Source organism: Molothrus aeneus, chromosome 6 (genome assembly GCF_037042795.1).
Source record: "Molothrus aeneus isolate 106 chromosome 6, BPBGC_Maene_1.0, whole genome shotgun sequence".
Classification (NCBI taxonomy): domain Eukaryota; kingdom Metazoa; phylum Chordata; class Aves; order Passeriformes; family Icteridae; genus Molothrus; species Molothrus aeneus.
The window spans coordinates 26,284,591-26,309,396 of NC_089651.1; the positions used below are offsets into that span (position 1 = coordinate 26,284,591).

Genomic DNA, 24,806 nt, shown 5'->3' on the forward strand with positions numbered 1-24,806 from the left:
TATGTTTTCTTTCTTTTTCCATCCCAATACCTCATAGCTAAAATGTAATTTTTCACTTTTTCTCAGTTATTATAATTTGTTTTTCTTCTATCCTTTCTCCCTCCTTACCATCTTAATCGTACTTAATCATTCTTAATCTTTCCCTTTCGTCTCATATCTCCTCTGTACTGTAATTGTTTCTCCAGAAGCTTCAGATTTGAATGATGGAGGTTTGGTCATATTTGGAACAAGCATGAATACTACAAGAATTAGGGTAGCTGATATCAGGCTGTGACATCTGGATGAGATGTCCAGCTGCATGGAGAAAAGGAGATAAATGATAGTCAGTTGGAGGGAGTGCAAAGACCTCAGGACCCAAGGAGGAAAAAACATGAGACATGACAAGATGTCACATCACAGAGTTTTGATATCATGAACTGGAGGTGTGGGAGAAGCACTGGAGAAGTACTTTATAAGACTTTAGGAGTGCTGGGCTCCAGTGGGAACCCTACAAGGGAGAGATTTTCTGGAGGAATTCAAAGGTACAAAGCTTCAGTGGCATGGATAGCACAGAACTCTCAGCCATTTTAACTGTTGACCAGTATACCATGACCAGGACATGAGGAAATAAGGCCCTTATGGCCTCCTCTGCAGTATTATCACTCTAGTAAGACAGTGGGATATTGCACATGGACAGCAGAGCTGTACATGTGAGCAGGTTTTAGCACAGGGTTTCTAAGACAGGAGTCCTGTTCTACCACCCACATTCTCCTATATCTGCTTTGGCAAACACATTTCCCATCACTCATGTGGTGCAACCTGTAGTCTCACGAATTACTAGTTCATTTCACTCAGAATGTTTGCAATAACCTCTTGTTTGATCACTCCTTGCACTATAGAACAGCACAAAATGCTGCTGCCAACCATCCCATTAGCTCCTATTTCTCCAGTGGCACTCACCCAGTAGGACTGCCCAAGTTCTCACCTGCCTCCTGAGGAGTTAAAGAATCCCACTGCTGCTTTCCTTAGGTTCCTGTGGTCTGAGTCACCTCATTGAGCTGCCCAGTTCTTCATGCACCTTTGTGATAATCAGAAGGGCTGGGGCACAGCTGCAATTGCATGCTAATCCCTTCACTGACTATAGATAATGAATAGGTAAGAATGAAAAGACAGACACAGAAAAGATTCAAAACATATTAATTACAACTAAGGAGGTCATCATGTTAGTGTTTGTAGCTCCTATTACCACATGAACCAAGAGCTCTATCTATTAAAACATTTAGGAAAAATCAAGTGAACTGCTTGCTGGTATTAACACCATGATACAGCATGAGCTAGATTTTTGCACTGCTTCTCTCCCCTCTAGTTAAGTTTTCTTCCTCAAAGGGATAATTCCATGAAGTCACTCCTCTTTCCTGTAAAAAGGGACACTCCCAACCTGTAAAACCAAAAAGCGTTTTTAAATGCCCACATCTGCAGCTGTTACCTACATTCCTGTAATGCTTCAGTACAGCTCAGAGTCAGAGCATAGGAAACATATCCCATTAAATGCTGAACCACAACAAAACAATGCCAGCACACAAAGCCACACAAAACTTCCCTGCTGGCCTGCAAGGACAAATGAGAAGGATCTTCTGCAGGTGTTCTCCTGGAAGGTGGAACAAACACAATGGCAAGTGCAGCAGAGAACACCTCAGTGGCACAATGAGAGTAAATGGGGTTTATTCTCAGTAAACACTGTTAAACCAGCAAACAAGAGAACATCAAGGGAAGCAAAGGGGTATAGTTAAAGGCAGGAATAGGAAGAGAGAAGCAGGCTTCTTGAAATTTGGTGTCATCAAAGACTTGGATGGCAGGTGTAGGAACTCCATTTGCCGCTCTTGAAGGTTCCTGAAACCTCAGCTGTAAGATGAGCAGGTGGGAGAAGTAGCAAACACATGTGTCACTCCAAATGGGGTTGTCATAATGATAACCAGGGAAGCCTGGGAGGGAAGTAGAGCTGGGACAGAGGAAAGGCAATGCCGAGAGGGACCGGGTGACTCAGCAACAGAGATCACAAAGAGGGGAGACCTTGATGAGCACCAACAAGTAAACAGCCATTTCAGCACACCAGAGGTTTGAACCCAGGCTGCAAATTGGATGAAGGTGTGAGGGCCTGGGAAAGCAGCTGGGTAAGGACACAGCACCCCTAAGGGGGCTGAGGTCATCAGAGGTGAGCATGGGAGACCAAGGACAGCAAAAGATAAGAGGAAGACAAGGCATAAAGGAATGATTGAAGGAAGAGAGACAGATCATGATAGTAAGAAGGAAGAGAATTTTTCAGCCTTTTAGAAGTTCATATTTCATTTTGAATTAAAAATTATTTTCTATTTTTCCTATGATACATTATTCATAGCTCTGTGTTTGTTTGCCAATACATGTTACTTCAGCACAGACAAGCTGCTGTATTTTATTTAAATTTTAAGTAATTGAGGGCAACCGATACTGACTGAAGCATTATATCTTTTTATTTTAGATTAGTATCTTTGTTTCAATGAAACAGGTTTACATTGTACTTGTCTTATTAAAATTCTTCCCGACGCAATTACTTTGGTCTTCATCTGAAAAATAAGCAGTTTCAACAAATTACCTTGTGCAATTTATAGTAGTTACATATATCCTGACTTGCCTTTAGACAAGTGGGGACTGACAAAGTCATGTGATTACCCGTGAATTACCCATGGATATCAGTGTAAAGTACTTAGCTTGCCTTCTGACCACAAAACCTGTCTCTCAGTTTTTGATGTTTTAATTCTCACAGCATCTCATAATAACAAGAAACACTGTGAAAACCGCTGAAATTAACAGGATGTGGATACTGAGCTGGATCATCTAAATACCATGAAAGGTCAATGGAAAGTTGAGCTGTGGATTAAATAGTTATACCTGCACTGGAAGAGCTGATCCTGACTCACATTATGGCTTGAAACAGTAGTTTCCAAGAGATTTTAAAAAACTAAGTACTGCTGGTGTAATAAAACTTTTAAATTTAAAAGTATAGAAAATGTGTATTTTTCATGTGAAGTCCCAGATTATCTATTATGTTTAGCTTGGTGTGTTATTTCTAGCAAAAATTCCTTGCTGACATTGTAGGAAAGTACAGTTTTCATGTTCTTTGAAATTGTCCACATTTATCACGTATTTTTCTGTTGCACTAGATTTTGAATAAATTAAATATCCATAGCTCATTTGTCTTCACTTCACATACAATTTCTATTAGTATAACAAATTTTGAAAGAATTTGTGCTGCTGCCCCAGATTCATGCATTTCAAAAACTTTTCAATAAATCCAGTGTTTTCTGATCTTCAATTTGCTGCATATACACGTATATGCATGAAAAAAAGTTCACCGGCAGTGAAATCCAACATAAATAAAGCACAAGTCTAATCATTATTTTGTTTGATTGGTTGATCTAAGATCACCATGTGGTAGAGAGGAACCACAGCCTGAGACAAGTCTTTACTTTCCAAAGTCTACTATGCTCATTTGAAGACAACTCTTGATTCTTCTCCAGAGAAGAATAAAAAACCCAAAATCATGCAGATATCTTTCTGAAATTCAGGTGAGTGTTTATTTTTTGTGCTGTCGTTTCTGCTGTATGGCTGAATTCAAAGCCTGGAGGATCAGATGTTGGTTGTTCTGAATGTTGTAGCTGGTCAGTTCTATCAGCTTGTCAAACTCCTCCCCTGTGTAGGTAAAGCTGTTTAAGCAGTAGGGGGAAAAAATGGTGGAAACATCCACATTGCCCTGAGCCATCTCAGCAGGGCTGCGCTCCACACCTGACAAATAAAGAAACATCATCAGTGGGGTAGAGATATGGTTCCACCTCCTACTTTCCAGTCGGGCACAACATTACTCCTTGCTCCCTTGGAATTTGCATTTCTCTCCCATGGGAGGCACAGCAGGGGAGGGAGGAGACCATGCTACACCATGACTCCCATTCCACAGCCAAAGGGCTGCCAGGTGGTGGTAGAGCCATCCCATGGCTTACCAGGCTCTTTGTATTTTCTGAAGGAGTCATTCACCAGCGGGAAAAACACCACAGTTGGTGCCTCTGGGGTCTCTGTATCTTCAAAGATGTAGCACTCCTTTAGATTTTTCTTCTCTTCTTCACTCATTTGGATTTTGGGAAATGGGATTCCCTGCTTTTGAAAGTATTTGGAGGCTTCTTCCAAAGGCTGAATTCAGACAGAAAAGAAGAAAAAGTCAGAAGTTCTGCCACACTCTACCACTTTTCCTAATGCATCCATCAAAAGACCTCCACAAAGATTTGGGAGCAGGGTTCGCTGTCAGTATTTCTTCTCTCTTACATGAGATATTAAGTACTATTAACAGAACAATTCAATACTCAGCCTCCAACTTGCACTCCTGATTGGTGTTCTACCTTCTCCTCATTAGCCTTTATCTATACAGGATAGGTAAAATGTCCATGACTATGGGAAGGGTGGCCTAGCAGCTTAGGATACAGAAAGATGCCTCTTCTGGAGAAGATCCTGAAACAAGTAGAATGGGCAAGAATCTGAAATAGTACAGTTTTTAAATGCAAAATCACAATTTTTTTTTTACTTGGCATAAAGTATCTAAAAGCCCCTGTCTTAGATGCCTTAGGATGGTTCTGAAAAGTGATGTAAGCAAACAGTGATCTGGGAGGAAAGAGCATCTTAACTAAAAGGTTAATCTTGCAGGTGTGTTAACAATTTTTGAAAGTAGGATTTTGCTTCCTGAGTCTGGTTGGCATTTATGAAAATTTTAGTCCTTAAGAATTTCTGTCTTATCCATATCTAGTAACAGGAATTATAGACCAGATTATTAGATGGTATCTGAAACAGCAAATGTTGTCAAAGGACAATTCTTTTCCACAATTTTGAACAACAACAAAAACATCCAGTTACTGTTCTAAAAACAACCGGACAAAATATTTCTAATTATACAGCATGTGGGTAACTTTATATGAACATCACAACACAACCATAATGAGTTCATCAGCAGTGGTAACTAGAACTAGATAAACAATGTGAATGAAATCTAGATAGCAAAATGGAGATCACAGGAGCACACAGGTCTAGGAAATAGCATTTAGCTATTAGAGGGTTAATTCAAATAAAATATTTAGAAATCTGATATTACTTCTGTTCTCAGGGGATTTACCAGCATCACTTGCAAGACCTAAGTGTCTCCACAGGGAGCTGTAGACCAAGGATACTTTTCTCCCATAATCAGTTTATTCTACATAAATTATTCTGAATCTTTAGGAATTAGGGAGGGCTAGAAGGCAGCAGTTGTTTATCAAAGAAAAGAGAGTGTTTTTCACACCAAGGTCTGTGATCCAGAAGAATAGTTTAAGTGCAGGACAACATCCACTTTCCTCTCTGGCCTCATGAGTGGTGGGTAGCTAATGTCGATGTATCCCGCTGTGTCTGCCAGGCATATGAACTCTGCTGTTTCTGTCAGCTGGTTGGGGAAATGCTCTAGTACAGTATCTAAAAGGAAATATTTGTTATGATGAGTGATTCACTGAAGAAACAGTACATCTGTTGTTTGACTAATAAGGAAAAATTGGGAAAAATGCCTCTTGGCTATCCATTACATTTACTTTTTCTAAAAGATCCTTAAACACTGCAGATGTTCAGCCTTCAAACATGAAAGAAAGACCTGTTCAAGGTAAAAAGAGTTCTTTCACTTCTCATGTTGCTATCCTTCCACCCCAGATAAGCAGTAATTTTCTTTCCCTGGAGTCAAGGAAATTCCTGAAGCTGATTTGACTGTATAAAATTTAAACAGTTATCTTGAAATATTCATTTCCAAATGTCCATTATCTGCCTTCTCTTCACTGATGAAAACACCAACCATCTAAGAAGGTAAAAAAAATTATATTCAAGAATGTTTACCTTTCCATCTACAGAAGTTTTTGTTCTGAAGGTATTCATTGTGCAACTGGAATCCCTTCAGGAAGTTGTAGAACTTTGAAACCATCACCCGCTCTGTCAGGATCTGCCGAATGATGCCCATGATGCCACATTCAGGGGTGACCAAGTAAGTCTCCAACTCATGTCTCCTGTCTGATGGAGAAGGCTCTTCTCCTGAAAGACAGAGATGAACAAATTGTTGTTTTGATACAGTTCTTTTCAATACTTAAAATAATAGAGGGCATCTTGTATAGCTAGGGAAAAGGTCCTAATAAGACATTGCAACATACAAATAAATCAATGTCAAAATAGGAATAACAAGAAAATCAGTCTTCAGTAAAGCCTATTCCATGAGAAACAGAGTGGCAACAAACTTGCTAAAACTGGAAAAAGTGATCCATTCTTTGATAGAACTCACAGATAGATTTCCTGTGTGAAGGTTAGGGTAGATTCAGAATCTGGACCTGTTCCTTTCAAAATAATAAAAATCAGCTTTGCAAGGAAAAAAAGCTGTCAGGAGACTGAGATATCCAAAAAAGAACAAAGAAATAGGGTTGTGCTAAACAGTACCTCATGAGATGGGGAAGAGAGGCAATGACTTTCTATCACATACATTTATTGATTTCTTGAGCTTAGGGCTTTGCAACACTTCCACGGAGAAAGTGATAGAAACCCGTAAACCAAACTCACTAACTGCCTTTAAACACAGGAAGGACAACCAAGGCCTCTTAGAAAAACACAGGCTTATATCAAGATCAAAGAACATTGAAATGGCATTGCATGCAATTGAAGTCTTCAACAACAATGTATAAAAAGCACTAGCTGCTGAGGCAGACAGAGCACAGCAGAGAGGTGTTTGTTACAACGTGGAGGTTCACCAAAGGGCCCCTGGCAAAGACAATCTGCTTAAAACCTTCAGTAGTTTTAAATTTGCGTAAATTCAGTATAAGAGAGATTAATGGAAATAATATTGCTATGAATAAATTCAGAGAGGAAACCTAGTTAGATAGAGCTGACAACATGAAGCCTCTGGATTTATGAGGCACCAGCTAAAACAGAAACAGAAACATAACTAACCAGTATCAACAATGTTGTGTTGGGTACACCTCAGTGAGCGCCTCTGTGTAGGATTTGACGAATGCCAGGCATCCAAGAGGTTGTACGAAAAGACATTGCTCCATAGGCCTGTGCAATGGTAGAGAGCAGGGAAGCTTCTTCAGAAATATTCTAATGGAAAATATCCCTTTAAAAATAATCTCTCAGCTTTGCAAGGAGTATTGGAAAGCCTCAAGGTTTCCAAATTATCACCAAAACCTATATGAAGCTCTTTTCAGCAATTAGCATTCTGTTGTCTAAAGAGGAGCCTAAATAGTTTAAAACATTGTGTGAGGCTTTCAGCCACTGTAATTCCTTGCCACGTACAAACCAACATTTTCCATCCTATAAGCACCTGTCATAAGTGAGCAAAACCATGCTATTTCCTATAAAATAAGGGTCTGGTCTACAAAATATGTTATATACAAGTGGATAGTCAGTTAAATGTTTGTAAGCTGCTTCTGGACAGTCAAGAATCAAATGTTTAGAGTACAGTCTAGGACAGTCTGCAGAAAAGTTCTCTAAATAAAAGACATCTTTGCTGTCCCTCTAAAATTTCTCTCTGTACAAAGTCTTTTGAGGGAGACCCTTCTCCTTCTATTTGTTGTTCTCATTCCCATCGTGCTTCTCCCACTTTTGCCATCCCATGTAAAAGAACATCTGAAAGTGTCTTCACAGTGCAGAAATCTCCAGAAGTCTCTTGGATTTTGAAAAGCATCTCTTCCTCCACATCACTGTCACAGGCCCCCAGAAGAACTCTAGCAGAGAAGGCAGGGCTGTGCTTTGCCTTGAAAATCTCTACCAGTGAAAGTTTTGCAAAAGCCATACATTGTACAGGATGCAATAACTTGAGTTGCACAACAAAATTATTCATCCCATAAATTATTAAGAGAAATACAATTCCCTTTAAAACATGGCTTGTTTCTAGAGTGAGACAGAAATCCAAGAGCCTTCTTTTTTAAAGGAAGTCCTTGTAAGAATAGACTCACTTAGGAAATATTAGAAATGCATAATCAAGAAATCAGATTGGGGCTCTCTGGATTTACACTTAGTTGTCAAGGAGAGTTCATTTGCACATAATGACTGGCCAGTTTCTGTCAAGACAACCTCATTTCCCGGCAGCTTGAGAAGCTTCTGTCTAACCCTGCTACAAGAAGACATCTCTGGTTTCTCTTGTCTTGGTGTCTTCTCACTCTGTAACTCCTCCTGTTCCCTTACCCCGGGAGTTACACACTGTTTCTGCATAATAACGACTTTCAAACATTGTTGTCTCCTCAGAACTTGTTTATAATTACATGGCAACGTTGCCCTAACCTCTTGCACTGAATTTTCTTGGTACCTATATTGGCTGAAGTAAGGACTGTGATGAGGGATGGTGTCTTTTACTGGGCCATCAGAATTGAAGAGTTCTTATGCACCCCAGCCTTTCTTCTGGAAACATGAGGGTCTTGTATCCCTGTAAGCTCATCTAGTCTTGCCAGCTCTAGCCACTGCTCTTAGAAAAGGCCTTTCCTCCCTGTAAACGACACCTTGCTTTTATCTTTAAACTATCAAGCTGTAGCTAATAGCACATTTTAATAGTAACCCAAGAGGGTATTGCATGTGGTATCACTAGATGGCAACATTGCTTTAACTCTCCACCTTATCCTTTATAAAGATACACGGGTGGCTGAGGGATCACCAGGCTCAGGTGCTAAGGCTGAGAACAGAGTTGAGCCCAGACTGGATGTGTTGGGTGTGCTTGCTACCTGGCCACCTCGGGTGTGGGCACACTGCCCCACTGCTATTGAGGAACTGCAATGGAGGCTCAACATGCTCAGAAGAAGGCTCTGTAGCCCCACCTGGCTCTGTGACCTACCTCCTACCTCTAACAGGCTGCAGAGAGTGTTTAATGGAAGAGTGAAAGAAAAAAGGGAAGAATGAAGGGAGTTCTCCAACATACTCTCCAGCATCTCAAGCTCCTGGATTTAGAATTTCTAGTACTGGTAGCTGCCTCTGAACTGCTGGATTTCAGAGCCACCAGTGGTATTTACTATTCATTAATTTCTCCTGCCCTTTTCAGATCTATTCATACTCTTGGATCCTGTGTTTTCTTCTGAGTCTTTTCCCTCAAACAACTCTTTTCTAAACTCATAACATCACTGAAAGCTTTATTAGCTATGCTAATAAAGCTGTAAGATTTAGTGCTTGTATGACTGAGCACAATCTTTTCTTTCTTATGCCCAACTATTGTCTCATGTTCGGAATAATATGATTCTGGACTCCTCCTGCACAATACTGACATTCACAGCTTCTCTGAATACCAAATAAGGAATACCATGTGGTGTTGGTGGTTGTATGGATTATTCACTTTGTAAGTTAGCCATTTTTTACCTGTATCCTTGGTGTCCTGTTGTGTCTTGTGCTTATTTTCGTGCAAAATATCTGTTTAAGAGCAGATGGACCTGTTTGCAGACAGCTTTACCCCAGAGAACCAATGTACAAAGGGGCATAGTAGTAAGCAAAATTAAAACAAAAATTGCATAAAACCTGCAAAACTGTTTTTCATATATTACTGGGTGCTACCCAATTTACTCAATTAGGAATGAAAAATTTCAATTATTTATAATGGTAGCAAAATTACAGAGGATTTAGAATACTATTAAAATTGCAAAAGTATCAGTAGCAGTTCACAAAACTACTCTAAATTGCTGTATTTCATAATAAACTCAGTAACAACACTGCTTTGGCATCTCAGATCATACCATTCATAGACAAATTTGACTTTGGGATTTTGGTTTCAAAGTACAAATGTTTTTCATGTGGAAGTCTGTGGCTGGTTGGTTCAAAATGAACCTAGCCTCTTCAAGCAGCCCTGAAACTTCAGGCATGAGCATCACTATTCAAGACAAGAGCAACAGTGAATAGTGTGGTTTGAAATTTCCTCTCAGTACTTTTAGCTCATCTCCATTGTCTAAGGAACTCAGTCAGAGGGGAGAACTATGGTGTACTATTGGTTTCAGTCCTGCATGATGCAGGGCACTGGTTGTAATACGCAAGGTTTGCATTATATTAAAAATATAATGCACTATATTAAAAATAAAGAACATATTTATGCAATTCAATTTTTTGCAGTAGACCACATCACCTTTCATGAAGCAGATTCGGGACTCAGGAAGCTTCTTCATCAGACGACCCATGAAGAACTCACTGCCAAAATCCTCAGCACGAATGAAGGCACCATATTTTAGGAACCCAACCTCATAAGGGGTGAACTCCACCCATTCTGCAGAGACATGAAACAAACTTTTAAATCATAATCTTATCCCTACTTCCCTGCTAGAAGGGCTATGAAAAGGCAAAAAGGCAGCTGCAGGATCAACCCTGTCTGTGGGGTGACCACAGACTGGCCTTCCTCAGGGTAAAGATTTATCATGCAACTAGTGTCAGCCACTCACTCACTGTAACCTTTTGCAGTGTTCTTCATTCAGAACTTTCCAATGACTCTCTCCAGAGAGAACATAAAGGAAGTTTACACCAAGACGGGTCAGTCTGAGTTACCCCACGTGTGGAGCTAAGGCTTGTAAGTATTTGGCTGTCCTTAAACACCTCCCCAGGATTTCTCCTACCCTGCAGAAAATAAGTTCCCTCCCATAGCCTAGGCATAAAGTCTGGAAATGGAAAAGGAAGTTAAGGAGGAAAAGAAACTGTTTATAAATGCTATGGGTCAGCTATAGAAGAGGTTGAAGTACTGATAATGCAGATAGCTCAAACACCAAATGAGCCCATTTTTGCCATCACCTTTGAACTCTGAAAGGCTGTAATCTTCTTTCATGTTGAGGATCATGTAGATAGGTAGGGGATTTTGACCCTGACTCAATGCCTCTTGCTCATCTGAGAGCTTGTGGTTATTTTTCTGTGAATTGATGAAAAACAAAGAGCAAAATCAAGGGACCTTCTTGGCATAGTTTATGGGCTTCCAAGAGTGCAGAAAAAAAACGTAGCTGTTTCCCTCTTAATTTTGCTATTCTCTCAACTCATTTTGTGTCCAAACATTTTTTTAATCAAGGAGTCATCTAAACATTTACACATCCACACAGGCCTATTTAATTACAGGTAGAGTTGTAGGATACTTGTAGGATACCAGCAGAAAACGACCTGGGGGTGTTGGCTGACAGCAGCTGAACATGATCCAGTGTGTGTCCAGGTGGCCAAGAAGGCCAATGGCATCCTGGCCTGTGTCAGCAATAGTAGTAGTACCAGGGCAGTGATTGTCCCCCTGTACTCAGCACTGGTGAGGCCACACATCACATGTTCTATCCAGTTTTGTGCCCCTCACTATAAGAAAGACATTGAGGTGCTGGAGCATGTCCAGACAAGGACACAGAGCAAAGGCAGTGGAGCTGGGAAAGTGTCTAGAGAAAAAGTCTTACAAGGAGCAGCTGAAGGAGCTGGCACTGTGTATCCTGGAGAAAAGGCTCAGGGGAAACCTTGTCACTCTTTACAACTTCCTGAAAGGAAGTAGTAGATAAGTGGAGATTGGTCTCTTCTTCCAATTAATGAGTGATAAGACAAAAGGAAATGGACTTAAGTTGTGCCCAGAGAGGTTTAAAATTATTAGGAAAAATTTCTTCACTGGAAGCTAGTCAGCATTGGAACAGGTTCCCCAAGGAGGTGGTGGAATGACCACCCGTGAAAGTGTTTGAAACTTGTGCAGATGTGGCACCCAGGGGCATGGGTTAGTGGTGAACATGATAATGATAGGTTAATGGTTGGACACAGAGGCCTTTCCAACCTTAACAATTCTAAAACCCCTCTGTTAATCAGCAGAAATCATCTGCTGGATAACGCTGGCATGCTCTCAGGCATCTGTCCCTGGAGCTTCATTTTCCATACAATAGTATTCAGCAGCTGTTAGAGAAAACATAGGAAGAACATTACTCCATCATCTAATGCTTTTTCCAGCAGAAGCCCCCAAAAATCAACACTAGAGATCTGGTATCCCTCTTGCTTCCGCAGTTTTAGCTCCTTTGCATAGTATTGCAAGCTCTCCAGGGAAAAGCAGCTTAGCTTGCACTTGGTCATGTGTCTGCGGACTTCACTAATTGGTCTTGATAGATCCTCGTGTGACCAGTCAGCACTCTGATACAAACGTGACAAAGTCCTGGGGAAAAGAAAGGAAGTGCATTATCATATGCAGAGAAACTTTCACTTTTTAGACTTAGATTTATGGTCCACATCAAATGAACTAGCTGAGTTTCTTCTTCTGGGAAAAGCATCTTCTGGGCTTAGTACACTATTGAAAAGACTTTTTGATTTAGAGGAGTTCCCCAATTCACTAGTGAAACTTGAAGACTTGAAAAAAAGCCCCTCCTTGCTAAAAAAGTTTATGCACAAGGCTGTGATTTGCACGCTGGTGACTCAGTAGGAAAGATCCTAGAGCTGAAACAAAGCAGCACCTAGGCCATTCACTGGCTTGGGCAATGTGCTCCTAATACAGCAATAAAAAAAGCTTGAGACTGCCTTTCTTTACAAAAATGAAGAGAATAAATATCTCACAGCAAACTAGAGAGGTGATGAGTGATGCCTTCATTCAGGATCTCCTTACCATGTTGAACCAGATGACCCAGTGATGAATGAAATAGCATCCAAGAGACCCAGCTTTTGAAGACCCAGCAGGTTGCCTAACAGAGATGTCAGTGCCCGGGTGCCACCTCCTGTTGTCATCACTGCTACAACTGGTACCTGTTTAATCATCAACACAACAGTGGTAAGCAACACTTTGTTTACCAGCACAAGTGATCAGAGCTAAGTGAAATGTAGCATGCCAGTCCCACAAAAAATTCCAACATTTCACCATTTCCTCAAGCAGGGATGAAAAAAAGAAAACGGTGTATTTTGCAGAGGAAAAAAACAAAACAAAACAGTTTTGAGCATTTTGAACAAAATAATCATTTTTGATTGTAAATTTTTACACACTGGCTTATCAAAGCTTATTTTTTCAAGGCATTTCAATATTAGACTGCATTTTCCTTAGCAAAACATCTTCTCTTGAGAGGTCTATTTTGATAACAAGCAGAGCTTATCCTCTCTGTAAGTCAAGCATAATAGCTAGATTACATTTCATACAAAGTACCTAGAGAATATAATTGCAGTGATGAAACCTAATTGTATGGAAATCTAAATCGTGTTACAGGAAGACAAATTTCTCTAAGAAACCCACTGAGAGAAGAGGAGCCCATTGACATTTTCCACACACATTTCCAGGCAGTTACATTGAAGAAATACTCAACAGTTTCCTGATTCAAATTGAACATTTCAGGTCAAAGCAAAGTATTCTGATTTGGATTTTCCTGACTATAAGGAAACATTCCCTTGCTGGAAAATCTGAAGTACTTCTCCTAAAAATTCTTATACTTAAGAAACTGCCTGGGTTTTCTCACTATTGTGCCAATGAGAAACAACGTAGTAATATGTTCAGTTTGTGAGCAGGGACATAATTTATAATGTCTAAAACCATGCTGTCATATATTACCTAATATGACTTTGGTCCAGCTGTCCTAGACAAGGGAGAAAACACAGGTGAAAAAAATTAACCAGCTCTCAAGTTGCTTCTTCATTTCTCAAGTTCCTGATCACAGACCATGCTCCTTCCCTAAAGCACCACCCATCCTCACGCTAGCATTGACATGAACAAATACAAACCCTAGCTCAGACAAGCAGAATAGAGAAAAAATGCTTAATGTCTTTGTTGTATTTGAGGAACTACAGCTGAAATTATGAGCACCAGAGGAGAGAAGATAAAATAAGACATTTCTCATCAGTGGGTATTATGCATCACTTTAACTGTTAGATTTTCTCCCTCCAAAAATCTGATAAAATACATTATGAGGTCTTGGTGCCTGACCGATCAGCTAAAACAGTCAGACTATCCAGGTCTATAATGCACAGATGAAAAAGAAATAGAGAAAAAATTCTGATTTATGGCATTATGTTTTCAGGAAAAACGTGTATAAAGAGGGTTTGATACTGGCTCTTCATCTAAAATAGAAAATGTAGAAAAGCATTCCTCAATGCTTTACATGGTGTAGTGAATGTATCAGGGCTAGTTAAGGAACAATATGCAAAAGGCTATGAGCATAACATTTTCCTGTTACATAGCATGTTACAGTCCCTGGGGTGCTCCCCATACCTCATGATCTTCTAGGTCTTGTTCTAAATGTAGTGCTTTTTTCAGAGCAGAAGCCACAAACTTCTTCCTTTTCAGCAGAAAATTTTTCTCCTCTGTACATAGATCGAACTCTAAGCGAACATCTAAGTTTCTGGACCTGAAGCAAAGTCCAGGGTTAAATAGGGTGTGCACAATCACTTAAAATTAATACCTGGATGCTTGCTTACAAGTTGCAACTTTATTATGAGGCTTAGAAAAGCTGCTACTGTGGCCCCACAAAAGCACATCACAGATGGTATAGATAAGGTAGAGAAAAGGCTGATGAACTGCAATGTAGCAAAATCTGACAGAAAGAAATTATTCCTTATTTCTACACTGTTTTTCAGTAAGTGTCTAAGATAAATACTGCAATCCATATATGGATAGTATAAACAGTGGAATATTTAGGATTTCTTGCCTCAGGACTGCTAGATTTTATAAATATAAGTACTTTGTATTTTTTACAAGCAAGGAAAGGAAAGATAACTTTTTCTAAATATATAGCTCTATATATGTTGCAACCAGAAAACATTATTCTCCCCATCTAAACTGAACTTCTGTATAGCAGCATAACAGGAAATTTTACCTAGCACAGTTAACCACCTTCTGGACATGGGTAATGAACATAGGTGAATAAGGAAATATAATCATTGACTAAATACTTTCCCTTAGTTACAGAAATAGGCTAGGAGGCAAAAAAGCATATTTTTTTTCACAATCACAAAACCCTAGGATAGAATTGCTTACCAGTCATTTGACTTCACATGTAAATTGATTGTCTCATCCTAGGAAAAAAACCAAAACACAATATAAACACTGGAGATCATTTTACGTTCTTTCTTTACCATCAGCTCTGAAGCCCTTCTCTTTTTCAAAAAGCCACGTTGAGCCAGAAAGCCATAATAATCAGAAAATCCATCAAAATCTTAAAATTTCTCCAAGTCCACTTTATTTTCCTTATATTGTTTTATACTAAAGATAAAGAGAGCAGTACACAGTAAAAACCAACACCAGCTCTGCCAGTGTGCTCCATCCTGCCTCATCATTTGCATTTGCTCTGATCTGCATTAGTGCCTGAGGTGGTCACAGAAATTCCTTTGTCATGTGTTTGGCTGTAATTTTTTTGTTCTGCTAGGTTCATATGAAAATGTACAGGTCCACGGTGTTAGGAATTGTTAGGAAGCTAAGGGCACTAACAGTTACATATCTAAATCCCTACCTTCCTACACTGATCTAATTAACTCATGCCCAGTGATCTTTGGTCTATAGCTTAACATTTATTCTAAGAAGTTGGTATCAATCACCTTTGCTACTGCCACTTTCTCACTGAATGGAAGTGAATCCAGAGGAATAGTGAGCGATGCATGGCAGTCTTTTTTGTCTTCACCTGAAGTACACTGAAAAATAAATAATAATGTAGAGAAATATTTAATGCATAAACTATACAAAAACACTTTTTTCAAATGGGGTCCCTGTCCAGCAGTTTTCAAGTTGACATCTAATATTTGTATATCTTAGGGGTTACAATGCTGTTTCAGAGCTGAAGTTCATGAAAGAACTTCTTTATTAAATATACATACTCTTTGCATTTGCCTCAGTAAGTGTAGAAAACCATGAGTTTACTGTGCTTACTCAAGCTAATGATGACATACCGAGCAGAAATGAGGTTTCTTCTCTGCTAGAGCCATGCACAGCTCTGACAGTCTGTACTTGATGTAATGGAAGTTCAGGGGCTTCAGAGGTTGCCAGAAAGAGCCCAGTGACAGGGTCTGGCTCTTCTCATATGATCCCTTCACTGAAAACAAGAAGTCTTTTTCTGAAAAAAAAATCCAAACATGAAAAATACACAAAGAAGTTAATGACTATGATCCCAGAAATGGAACATTAAATGGTCTTTCAGAATCTTCAACAATGCTTAAAAGCTTCCAAACTCTATTTATCCAGCAAGGGAACAGTACAAGAAGTAAGAGAAGAAAAGCAAACAAACAAATCAAAAACAAACCACGAAATACCAAAAAGCTTATAAAGCTGCAGTGGATGTTTTAAAAACTCAGATATATAGGCAAATTGGATAAAACCTAAGCTGGAATAGAAATATGTATTTTCTTCTACTTTACAGCATTTATAAGATTCGTTCCTTTAATTTCAAATTCCAGTTTTTATAGTTAGTTAGCACAGACTGTAACTGTTGGATCTGTGAACCTGCATATACACTCCTAACTATCCAGTTCTTGGGCTCAAATTGTAAGAACAAAGTATAAAAATCACCAGATAAGAAAATGACAAAACAAACAACAAACAACCAAAAAACCCAATACACACAGACAAAAATCCAAACAAAAAAAAACCCAAACAAACTAAACAAACTAAAACCAAAAAATAATTGAAAGAAAAAAAAAACAACAAAAACAAACAAACAAAAGCCCCCAAAGCAACCAACCAACCAAGATAAGTCAGTTAACCTAAAATAAGGGGGTTTTGCTTCTAGTTTGAAGTCTAACCTGAAGGTTCTTTTTTTGTCCGTTTGCTGTCCACTAGGACTTCCAAGCAGGAAATTTCACGAGACTGTAGCAGGGATAAAAAAATGAGAGATTAAAGTATATAAAACATGCCAAATCTGGGTCACTTCATTGCTATCTCTCTTTGGTCACTTGAGTCCCTGGGGTCTGGAAAACAGTCCACCCTCTCTTTGTTAGGCTGATAGGAGTAAGACTTTGTCCCTCTGAAAATATGACAGGTTTCAACTGAAAGAAAAATTGGTGTGGTGGTTTTGGACAGGACTGGGAAGAGAAAGGAAATAACAGGGGGGCAAATGGGAGTGTGCTGAGACCTCCTGAGAGTAAACTGATGGGTTGGCCAAATCACAGGGATGTCCTTGCTTCCCTGCTTTGGTGAAGCTGGACAGTCAAGTGCTACCTCCTCTAAGTACTGAGTTAAGGGCAGCTGAGAGAGCGACTTCCATATCATCCTGTGGAAGTGGGGAGAACAGGATGGCCATAAGGGAGTCACAAAAGAAGTTTCCCAAAGGAATGATAGAGTAGCACTGAGTCAGTGAAAGACCACTTCAGGCATTGTCAATAGGCTTGATATCAGCCTGTGGTGGTGAACAGGTCTCTGAGTATCCCAAATGAGTGTGCACATTCTTTCCTAACACATCCTCCCACAGGGAGCAGCACAACAGGATGGCTACCTGTGTTTGACCCCCATCTCCCTCCCCTTCAGCCCTGCCTGCAGTGAGGTGTTGGGGCACCTGCCAGATTCACCATTCCTATCACTATTATGAAAACAAAGACAGAACAGCAATAGTTTAAAATTACCACTAATACACCATTAGTCACAAGCTTTTCAGGAGGGACTGGACTGAAAGAGAAAAAAAAATGCATCAGAAGTAGTAACACCTAAATACATCCTTAAATGAACATCAAGGAATGATAACTTCTTGAAGTTTGTCTTGCCCAGCATGATCTCAAACATGTCACTGATTTTTAATTTAGGGACACATCTGAAAGGTGGTTTTCCCTTTTTTAAAACCATAATGGTAAAGAATAGTTGTAATAAGTATGATGACTGCAATTCTTATTATCCTCCCTCATTCAGCGAGTAATAGGATAAATTAATAATTAGGATGATTCTTGGTAGATAAGGAATACAGAGTTTTAGCCAATATGCAACTAACTTCATCAACACCAGCCATGCTGAGTATTTTAAACTTTATTATACTAAATGCTACCATATGTTTTACTGCTTCCAAAGGGGCATTTCCCTGTGGATGTTACTCACATGCTCTCTGATGTAAACTCAACCTCTAGCATCTCCTGCGTCTGCAAAAAAATAATTTATTATAAGTATCTGAATTCATTTTCTTTCTCATTAGTTATGGCTGTCAATTATTATTCTGGCTCCTGAAAGAGTTCTTCAATCAAATCAAATTTCCTTCCTGATCCAGGATAGGGTGTGAGGAGTGAAAGTATTTGAGTTAGAGTGATTTTGAAAGTGTTCTCCCTCCTTTGTTAACCAACAGTCCTCAGGCCAAACTGCCCTATTCTTTTTGGTGGTGAGGCAGAGTAGAAGGGCAGACAGTTCTGCAGCAGTAACTGTTGGCTTAAAACTGTCCAAAGGCCTGGCTTTTAACCTCTGTGTAATGTTATCTGAAGAGGGATACTGCTGAATAGAAGAGGGCATTTGCAATTCTTCTGATCAAAAGGACTCCTATAACACGGACAACACATTGACCAGTGCCCGGAGAAGTTAAGGCAGAATGCCTGCCAAAATCACTGTGCAGCTGAATACCTATATGTACCGTATAAGAAAAGTCAGTGAAATAGCAAATCTATGGAAGTATCTAAATTGAATACCCACATCCCATGTTGAAGTCATCATGTAAGTGTTCAGGCACACTGAAACAATGAAATTGCTTGAGCAACTGGCCATCAGCTGGTTTTAGCGCCTCAGTATGGACCTTTGGATTATTTTCAGGTATATTCAAAAGAATAACAGGGCAAGGAATCAGTTTTTAAGGGATACTGCATCATCTATGCCAGAGTATGCCCAAACTCACAAGTGCTTGTGCCAGGAAAAGAAATTCTAACAAAGAAACTTTGTGCAATGGTGATGAAGTTTTGTATTTCCAACAAAACTCGTTTGAGCAACAGAGTCCAGAAAGAGGGGAAAAAAAGGCAATTCTGGTGTCAGAAAAAAACATCTGCTAAGTGGTTTGATGAGCTAGCAAAAGCCTTCGGGATCATGCCCTTGTCTACTTTGCTGATTGAGGTTTGGAAGGTTCTTCACAGGGTATATGAAGTGCATACCAAGAGGCAACAAACTCTCCTACCTACAATTGCTTTAAAAGAACTTATTCATGAGGTAATATCAAAAAAATGTATTTTCTTCCTGTGACCAAGGCAGTTTTATCACTCACCTTGGGATTTAGCTGAAATGTCAAGTGAACTGTTTCTCCAAGCTGGATTTTAGCAACATCAAAGAGAACAGTGAAGAGGAGGTCATCTTTAGTGACTGCATTTTCATCATAGACTTTAATCTCAAGAATATTCTGTGAACAGAGGTTCATAATTAGGATCCTTTGTTGAGACCTTACAGAGACACAAAATGATGCTGATGTGCTCAGCGTGTTAAGGAAAACAGGGAAAGCATGGGGAGAAGCGAGAGACCATAAAGAACCTTTGCATCCACACAGAGATGAAGAAAGATATTCTGAACCTAACACAGAGTCAGGTTTGTTGTTTAGTTTTCCTGCAGAGTAATTTAAACAACAAAAGCTAGTAGAATCACTGAATATTGAAAACCATGTTTGGCCTCCAATTTGGTTTGAGGTCACCACTTTTTCCTGAATTGTAGGAAACCAGCTAGTTGTCAGGACTTTGTTGTTATTGGTAGATTAAAAATCCATGGATATAAGCAGCAAATAAAATACATTAAGAATGTACTATATAATTACTTCATGGTTACATAATTTTATCCTGTAAATTATTAAACAGATCACATGCAGATAATTACCATGGAATCTACAGAAAGCAATATGCTTCTGTTAAATTGCACAAATACCACTGTATAAATCTCCTCCTCTCCCTGCTCTGTCACCGGCCTGTTTGGATGCAGAGGAGAGGGTAACAGCCCCTCCTGTGCCTGATTAGTAGCTCGACATGGGCTGGTTCAGAGATGCCTCCCAGGTGCTGAGCCTTAACTCAGTGGGGCAATAATTCAGGCCTCCGTCAATATATTCAGCAACTCATTTTCATGCAAATTACAGGGAGCGCTTATCTCAGATTCTTACTTATGCATCAGATTTAACTTGCTAAGAGGCTTGATGTTTATTAAAGACACACAATTGGGTTCATGGTCTCACACACAAACACATGGATAAAAGAGAGTGAGCATGTGAACTTTGTTGTCTTAGAAGTTCATAATTTATCTCAGAATGGTCCATACCTAACTGTAATAAGTGATTGACTAGACAAATAACACTGAAAGAAACCTGCAAGAAACCACCAAGGGAGAGATGGCAAATAACCTTGAGTTTGCAATTTACTGTCAGAAGACAGAAATGCTGTTGACCTTTAAGGCCACCTATATAAAAGTATTGCACTGAGGTCAGCCCTGTCCATGACACTTGCTAATAGAAACATACTGTCAAGAGGCAGAGACAAGCAGCCACAGCACCTTGGTTTATAGGCCAGCCATAAATAGCCTATAAAGGATTATGGAAAGTGATGGAGAGGATATGCCTAAAAGCAATAGTCTGCAGTTAATAGAAAGCAGGCTTGCACTGAAAACCAGATCAGTTTTCCTAGCTGTGATACTGCAATGGGATATCCTTATCTGGCTTAAATGCCTGACTTATTTTCTGAATGAGCAACTGATTTGCAGTCCCAGCTACTCCCAGCTGGCCAGGAGAGGCATGCACAGGGTGCTGGCTGGCCAAGGGAGATCTCTAGCCATGCCCCTAGCATGCTGTATGGGAAGCAGCCAGGGGTGTCTCGGCAGTTCACTGTTTCTAATTCTCCTGACAGAGAATATGAGGGCATCATCACTGGGAGCCAGGTAATGAACAGAGACAGCCCTTGGCAGGCTGTGTGCCACCAGCTCTAAGGGTCACCCTCCTGGAGCTGTGGGAATTGTGCCTTTAGCACAAGCCTGGGAAACTCTTTCTAGCCAACTGTTTGTCAGACACTCATCAAAACACTGCTGGTCCTGGGAAAAACCAGCACAAACATGCCCAAACCATGCCCCGTCTCTTTTCTTCCACAGTGACAGTATTATATGGTTTTACTGAGCTCTGGCTACCATAATTTAGGAAGATGAATACCTCAGCAAAACACAAGACAGGAAAGAAGAAAATAACTGGATCAGCAAACTGGTCTGCTCAGAGGATGATGAGCACAGGAATTGCAGCATGTACAGAGAAACCTGCAAGAGCCTTATCTTAACTGCTAAGCTTTGGTTGTCTCAGATCCCCAGGATACATTTTTGCAGCCTACGCTCCAGCCACAGCCACCACCACCATGCTGCTGTTGCCACACACTGAAAACTACTCCAGCTAATGCCACATGTGTTGTCTCCTGCTGCAAATTTACTGAAATTAAACATAAGGTCTTTCCAAGCACTACTTCTGAAGAACTAGTTCAAGCAGCTTCCATGGCCAAGGTATTTTTTTAGCTGTTCTGTGTGGTATTGCAGTTTTGAAAAATCTTTCAGGAAGAGCAGGTGCTCCTGTGCAAGAGTTGCAGATCAGTGGGTGTTTGTTCCCATGATGCAATGTTTGTCCCTTGCCTTTCACCTCCCTAAAAACCCTGCAGGGCTTCATGCAATTGTGCCTCACTGGAATTTTGAAAGAAGCTGGAATTTTTTTAAGTTTACAGGGAAAGCACTGGCTGTAGGCCACAGATGGGCAGACGTGAAAGGTGAAAGTTATCAAACAGGGCCAGTACCACCTAACTGTGGAAGAAAGCCTGAGAACATGCATCATGGGCAACTTCGGCAGTCAAAGGCTAGAGGGATTGTTCACTGGAGATCCTGTGGTGTAGGAACACATTGAGCTATTCCAAATGTTCCTTTGGAGGATTTTATCAATTCTTGAGAGAGCCAAGGGACTGGCCTGCTGATTTGCCTCTTTAGAGAGTCCTGATCTGGTCCCAGCACTAGGAAATGAACAGTGCAAACTGTAAAGCAGAGATTGATTGCCCCTGGTGTGAAACAAGCTTGGTTTGCTTAGCCTACCACTGATCTTTGTGGACTCCTAGACACTGATGTTGATGCTGCCTTTTGGAGGGAAAAGACAGTGGGACTTGCAAATCTTCTTAAGCTTCAATATTTATCATTATGATAAAAGTTCATCAAGCTCTCTTTTGCAAACTTCAACGGTTGGTTTGTGACTTTTTTTTATTTCTGGTCATTACAAAGGAATAATAAAAAAGTACTGCCCTGTGATGCTTTCACTACCTAGCTCATACATATCTTTTACACTATTCAATTTACTCTGAAATTTTCACATTTATTAGTGAAAAGACATGATTAAAAACAGAAAAGAGAAAGCGAAAAGTGATAGAACACCATAGGAATGATTATGAAGTATCTTGGTTAATTTTTACATATCAGAAAATTAAATTTAATTTTGCTGCTACATTTTATTCCAAATCCCCCTACCAGCATCCTTGTAGTCCTTCACACATATTTATTTCTGGTTTTATTTTGCTGTACATATTGATCACACTATGATATCTCTGCCCCAAAAGAAAAAAAAAATGCACTCTGCATCTTACCTTTACTTGGCTCTGGATCCTGAAGCAAAATGTTTCATTCCACACTGGATCTTTGCAGTTCTTAATGGTTTTGGTCCGGACAATCTCCGGGGAAGCAGTGGGCAAGGAAAGGCTTATGTAGCAATCAGTTTGGCTAACTGTATTTCAAAAGGTATGTTGTAACTAACAAATTACTACAAATATCTTAAAGCATAGCTTTATAGCACTGCATGTATACAGCAAATTGCAAAAAGGAGGTGTTTCAATAATTTTTCTGACAGCTTTTTATTCAAAACCATTCAAGACTATTTGTTACCACCTGCAAGTGGGAGCTCAGGTCATGAATGGCAATTTAAAGAAACTGCTGCAATACATGCAACTGGCAAGAAAAGAGCAAACAGAGCTAGTTTGACATAACAAACCCATTATTGTTATGTGCCCTGTTGGTTGTAAATGAAGAGATTTCTGTGATGGAGAAGAAAATTGCCTACACATTTTAAGAGAACCTTTTTTCAAGAGCAAAATACTTTCTTAACCACCTTTCCCATCTGGTCTGTTGCCCCCACATATCTGTAATCCAGTCCATGTAATGAGCTGTCTCACCCAACAGGTGATCACATACCTTCACCATGAAAAACAATATGCAAAAATAGCAGTGAGCTTTTATCTTACTGTGATTTAAACTCTGAGGCCTGATAGAGAAGAAAATTCTAATTTCTGACAAAGGTGGTAATGTCACAGAAGGTTGCACAGTGAGCTACAAATATGGCATTGAATCTTAATACCCAGCAGTTGCTTTGGGTTTGTTTTGTCTCCAGACCTGTCTGGGTGGGCACAGAATCATAGAATGGCCTGGGTTGGATGGGATATTAAAGACCACCTAGTTCCAGCCCCCCTGCTGTGGGAAGGGGCACCTCCCACTAGACCAGGCTGCCCAGAGTGCTGGGCACTGCTACATGGTGTGAATGAATTGTCTCCTGCGGGTTGCCAGAGTTCTCAGGTGAGAGGTGAGTTGGGTACTCAGGTATCTGTGCAACTAACGTTCCCTTTGTGTGTCAGTCTGATATATGTGGAGAATTTGGTGGTGGTTAGGAATGCCTTTGATACCGCTAAGGAGATAATTGATTTTTAGCAGGGAGCAATGCAGGGCATTTGCTTCTAAGAGTGTAAAACAGTTGCCTTGTGAACCTATGGTAACTACATTTTGGACCAGATCCCAAATACACAATGTTAAATGTAAGTGCAGGTGATGAGATTTAGCACTGAGATGCTTTTGCATACACTTTTAGCCCTGGAGAAGAACATGTGGATGCTTGCTCAGTGTCTTCCATGTTGTACTCTCTTCCACTCTTTTCCTCTCTCCACTATAAAATGCTTTAACTCTCACCAGCTATTAAACATACACAAATTGAAGAGGATTGAGTTAGGCAGCCTGGCATATGAGAAAAAACTGAAAGACTTGAGTTTGCTAATTAAACAGCAACAAAAATGTTGTCAAATAATCAGTTCTGTAATGTCCAAATAATTGATACAAAGAGGATAATGATCTGTGTCTGTGTGAACAGAAGCAAAAATTAGAATACTGCTCCAGCTCTTAGAGGATTAACTCTAGCAAGAGAGATTTCATGAATTTTTTAGGTAACTCACTTCAGACTGTTCTAGTACTCAGACATGTATGAAACTGTGACAGACAAGCTAAATTTCATCCTGCTTCAAGAGATGAGGACCAGCCCAGGTGAACCTGTAAGGTGTCATATAGAAATGCTGCCATGTAATTTCCATGTTTTTGCTGGAAGGCAGAAAACAGGATAATCATGTCAGGGCAATTATAGTCCACGGAAAACAGCTAAGCCATTTCCCTGCCAGGGTAGACTACCAGGGAAAGAAGCAATAGGACAACTTTATATGGTACACCAGCCCAAGGGATCAATTACCAGATAGCTGGGTGCTGTCTCCAAAACAACTTCAAACCTCCTTCTTTGACACATATGGAATAAGACTGTAAGTTCCTTGGAAGAGTTGCCCTCTTTTCATTCTAAAAAGGTACACTGTCTGAGGAACAAGGCCTAAATCCATACATAGAGTCTCCAGGTACCATCACAATACAATCATCAAAATGAAACAACACAAAAAGCAACACAACATAATGCAGAGAAGCCCATGCACAGCTTAACTACAAATCATGCATTTCTGTAGGCATTCCCTTTTCAGACTTTTTAAAAGTATTGCCACTCTTTCACTGTTCCCACCCTCAGATAATCAGCCAGTAAGACCGAAAATGTTGTGTATTTTTGGAAAAGAGGTATTACCAAACAGTCAGTTTTTCTTTGTTCCACCTGAGA

The 24,806-nt window shown here is 39.9% G+C and overlaps 1 protein-coding gene across 1 annotated transcript in view; it reads right to left on the bottom strand.

Annotated features, from left to right (window-relative positions):
- Positions 1-3,589: 3,589 nt before the first annotated feature.
- Positions 3,590-24,806, bottom strand: part of LOC136558515 (cytosolic phospholipase A2 epsilon-like) — a 30,845-nt gene continuing 9,628 nt past the window's right edge. Inside the window, exons 3-20 of the mRNA XM_066553023.1 lie at positions 22,486-22,622; positions 19,128-19,259; positions 17,990-18,030; positions 17,527-17,569; positions 16,711-16,774; positions 15,862-16,025; positions 15,514-15,606; positions 14,957-14,994; positions 14,192-14,327; positions 12,608-12,744; positions 11,941-12,163; positions 10,801-10,915; positions 10,148-10,285; positions 7,003-7,110; positions 5,908-6,099; positions 5,333-5,499; positions 4,011-4,197; positions 3,590-3,798 (exon numbers count right to left, since the gene is read on the bottom strand). Of these exons, the coding sequence (XP_066409120.1) occupies positions 3,590-3,798; positions 4,011-4,197; positions 5,333-5,499; positions 5,908-6,099; positions 7,003-7,110; positions 10,148-10,285; positions 10,801-10,915; positions 11,941-12,163; positions 12,608-12,744; positions 14,192-14,327; positions 14,957-14,994; positions 15,514-15,606; positions 15,862-16,025; positions 16,711-16,774; positions 17,527-17,569; positions 17,990-18,030; positions 19,128-19,259; positions 22,486-22,622 (2,324 nt within the window). The remainder of the gene's footprint in view (positions 3,799-4,010; positions 4,198-5,332; positions 5,500-5,907; positions 6,100-7,002; positions 7,111-10,147; positions 10,286-10,800; positions 10,916-11,940; positions 12,164-12,607; positions 12,745-14,191; positions 14,328-14,956; positions 14,995-15,513; positions 15,607-15,861; positions 16,026-16,710; positions 16,775-17,526; positions 17,570-17,989; positions 18,031-19,127; positions 19,260-22,485; positions 22,623-24,806) is intronic.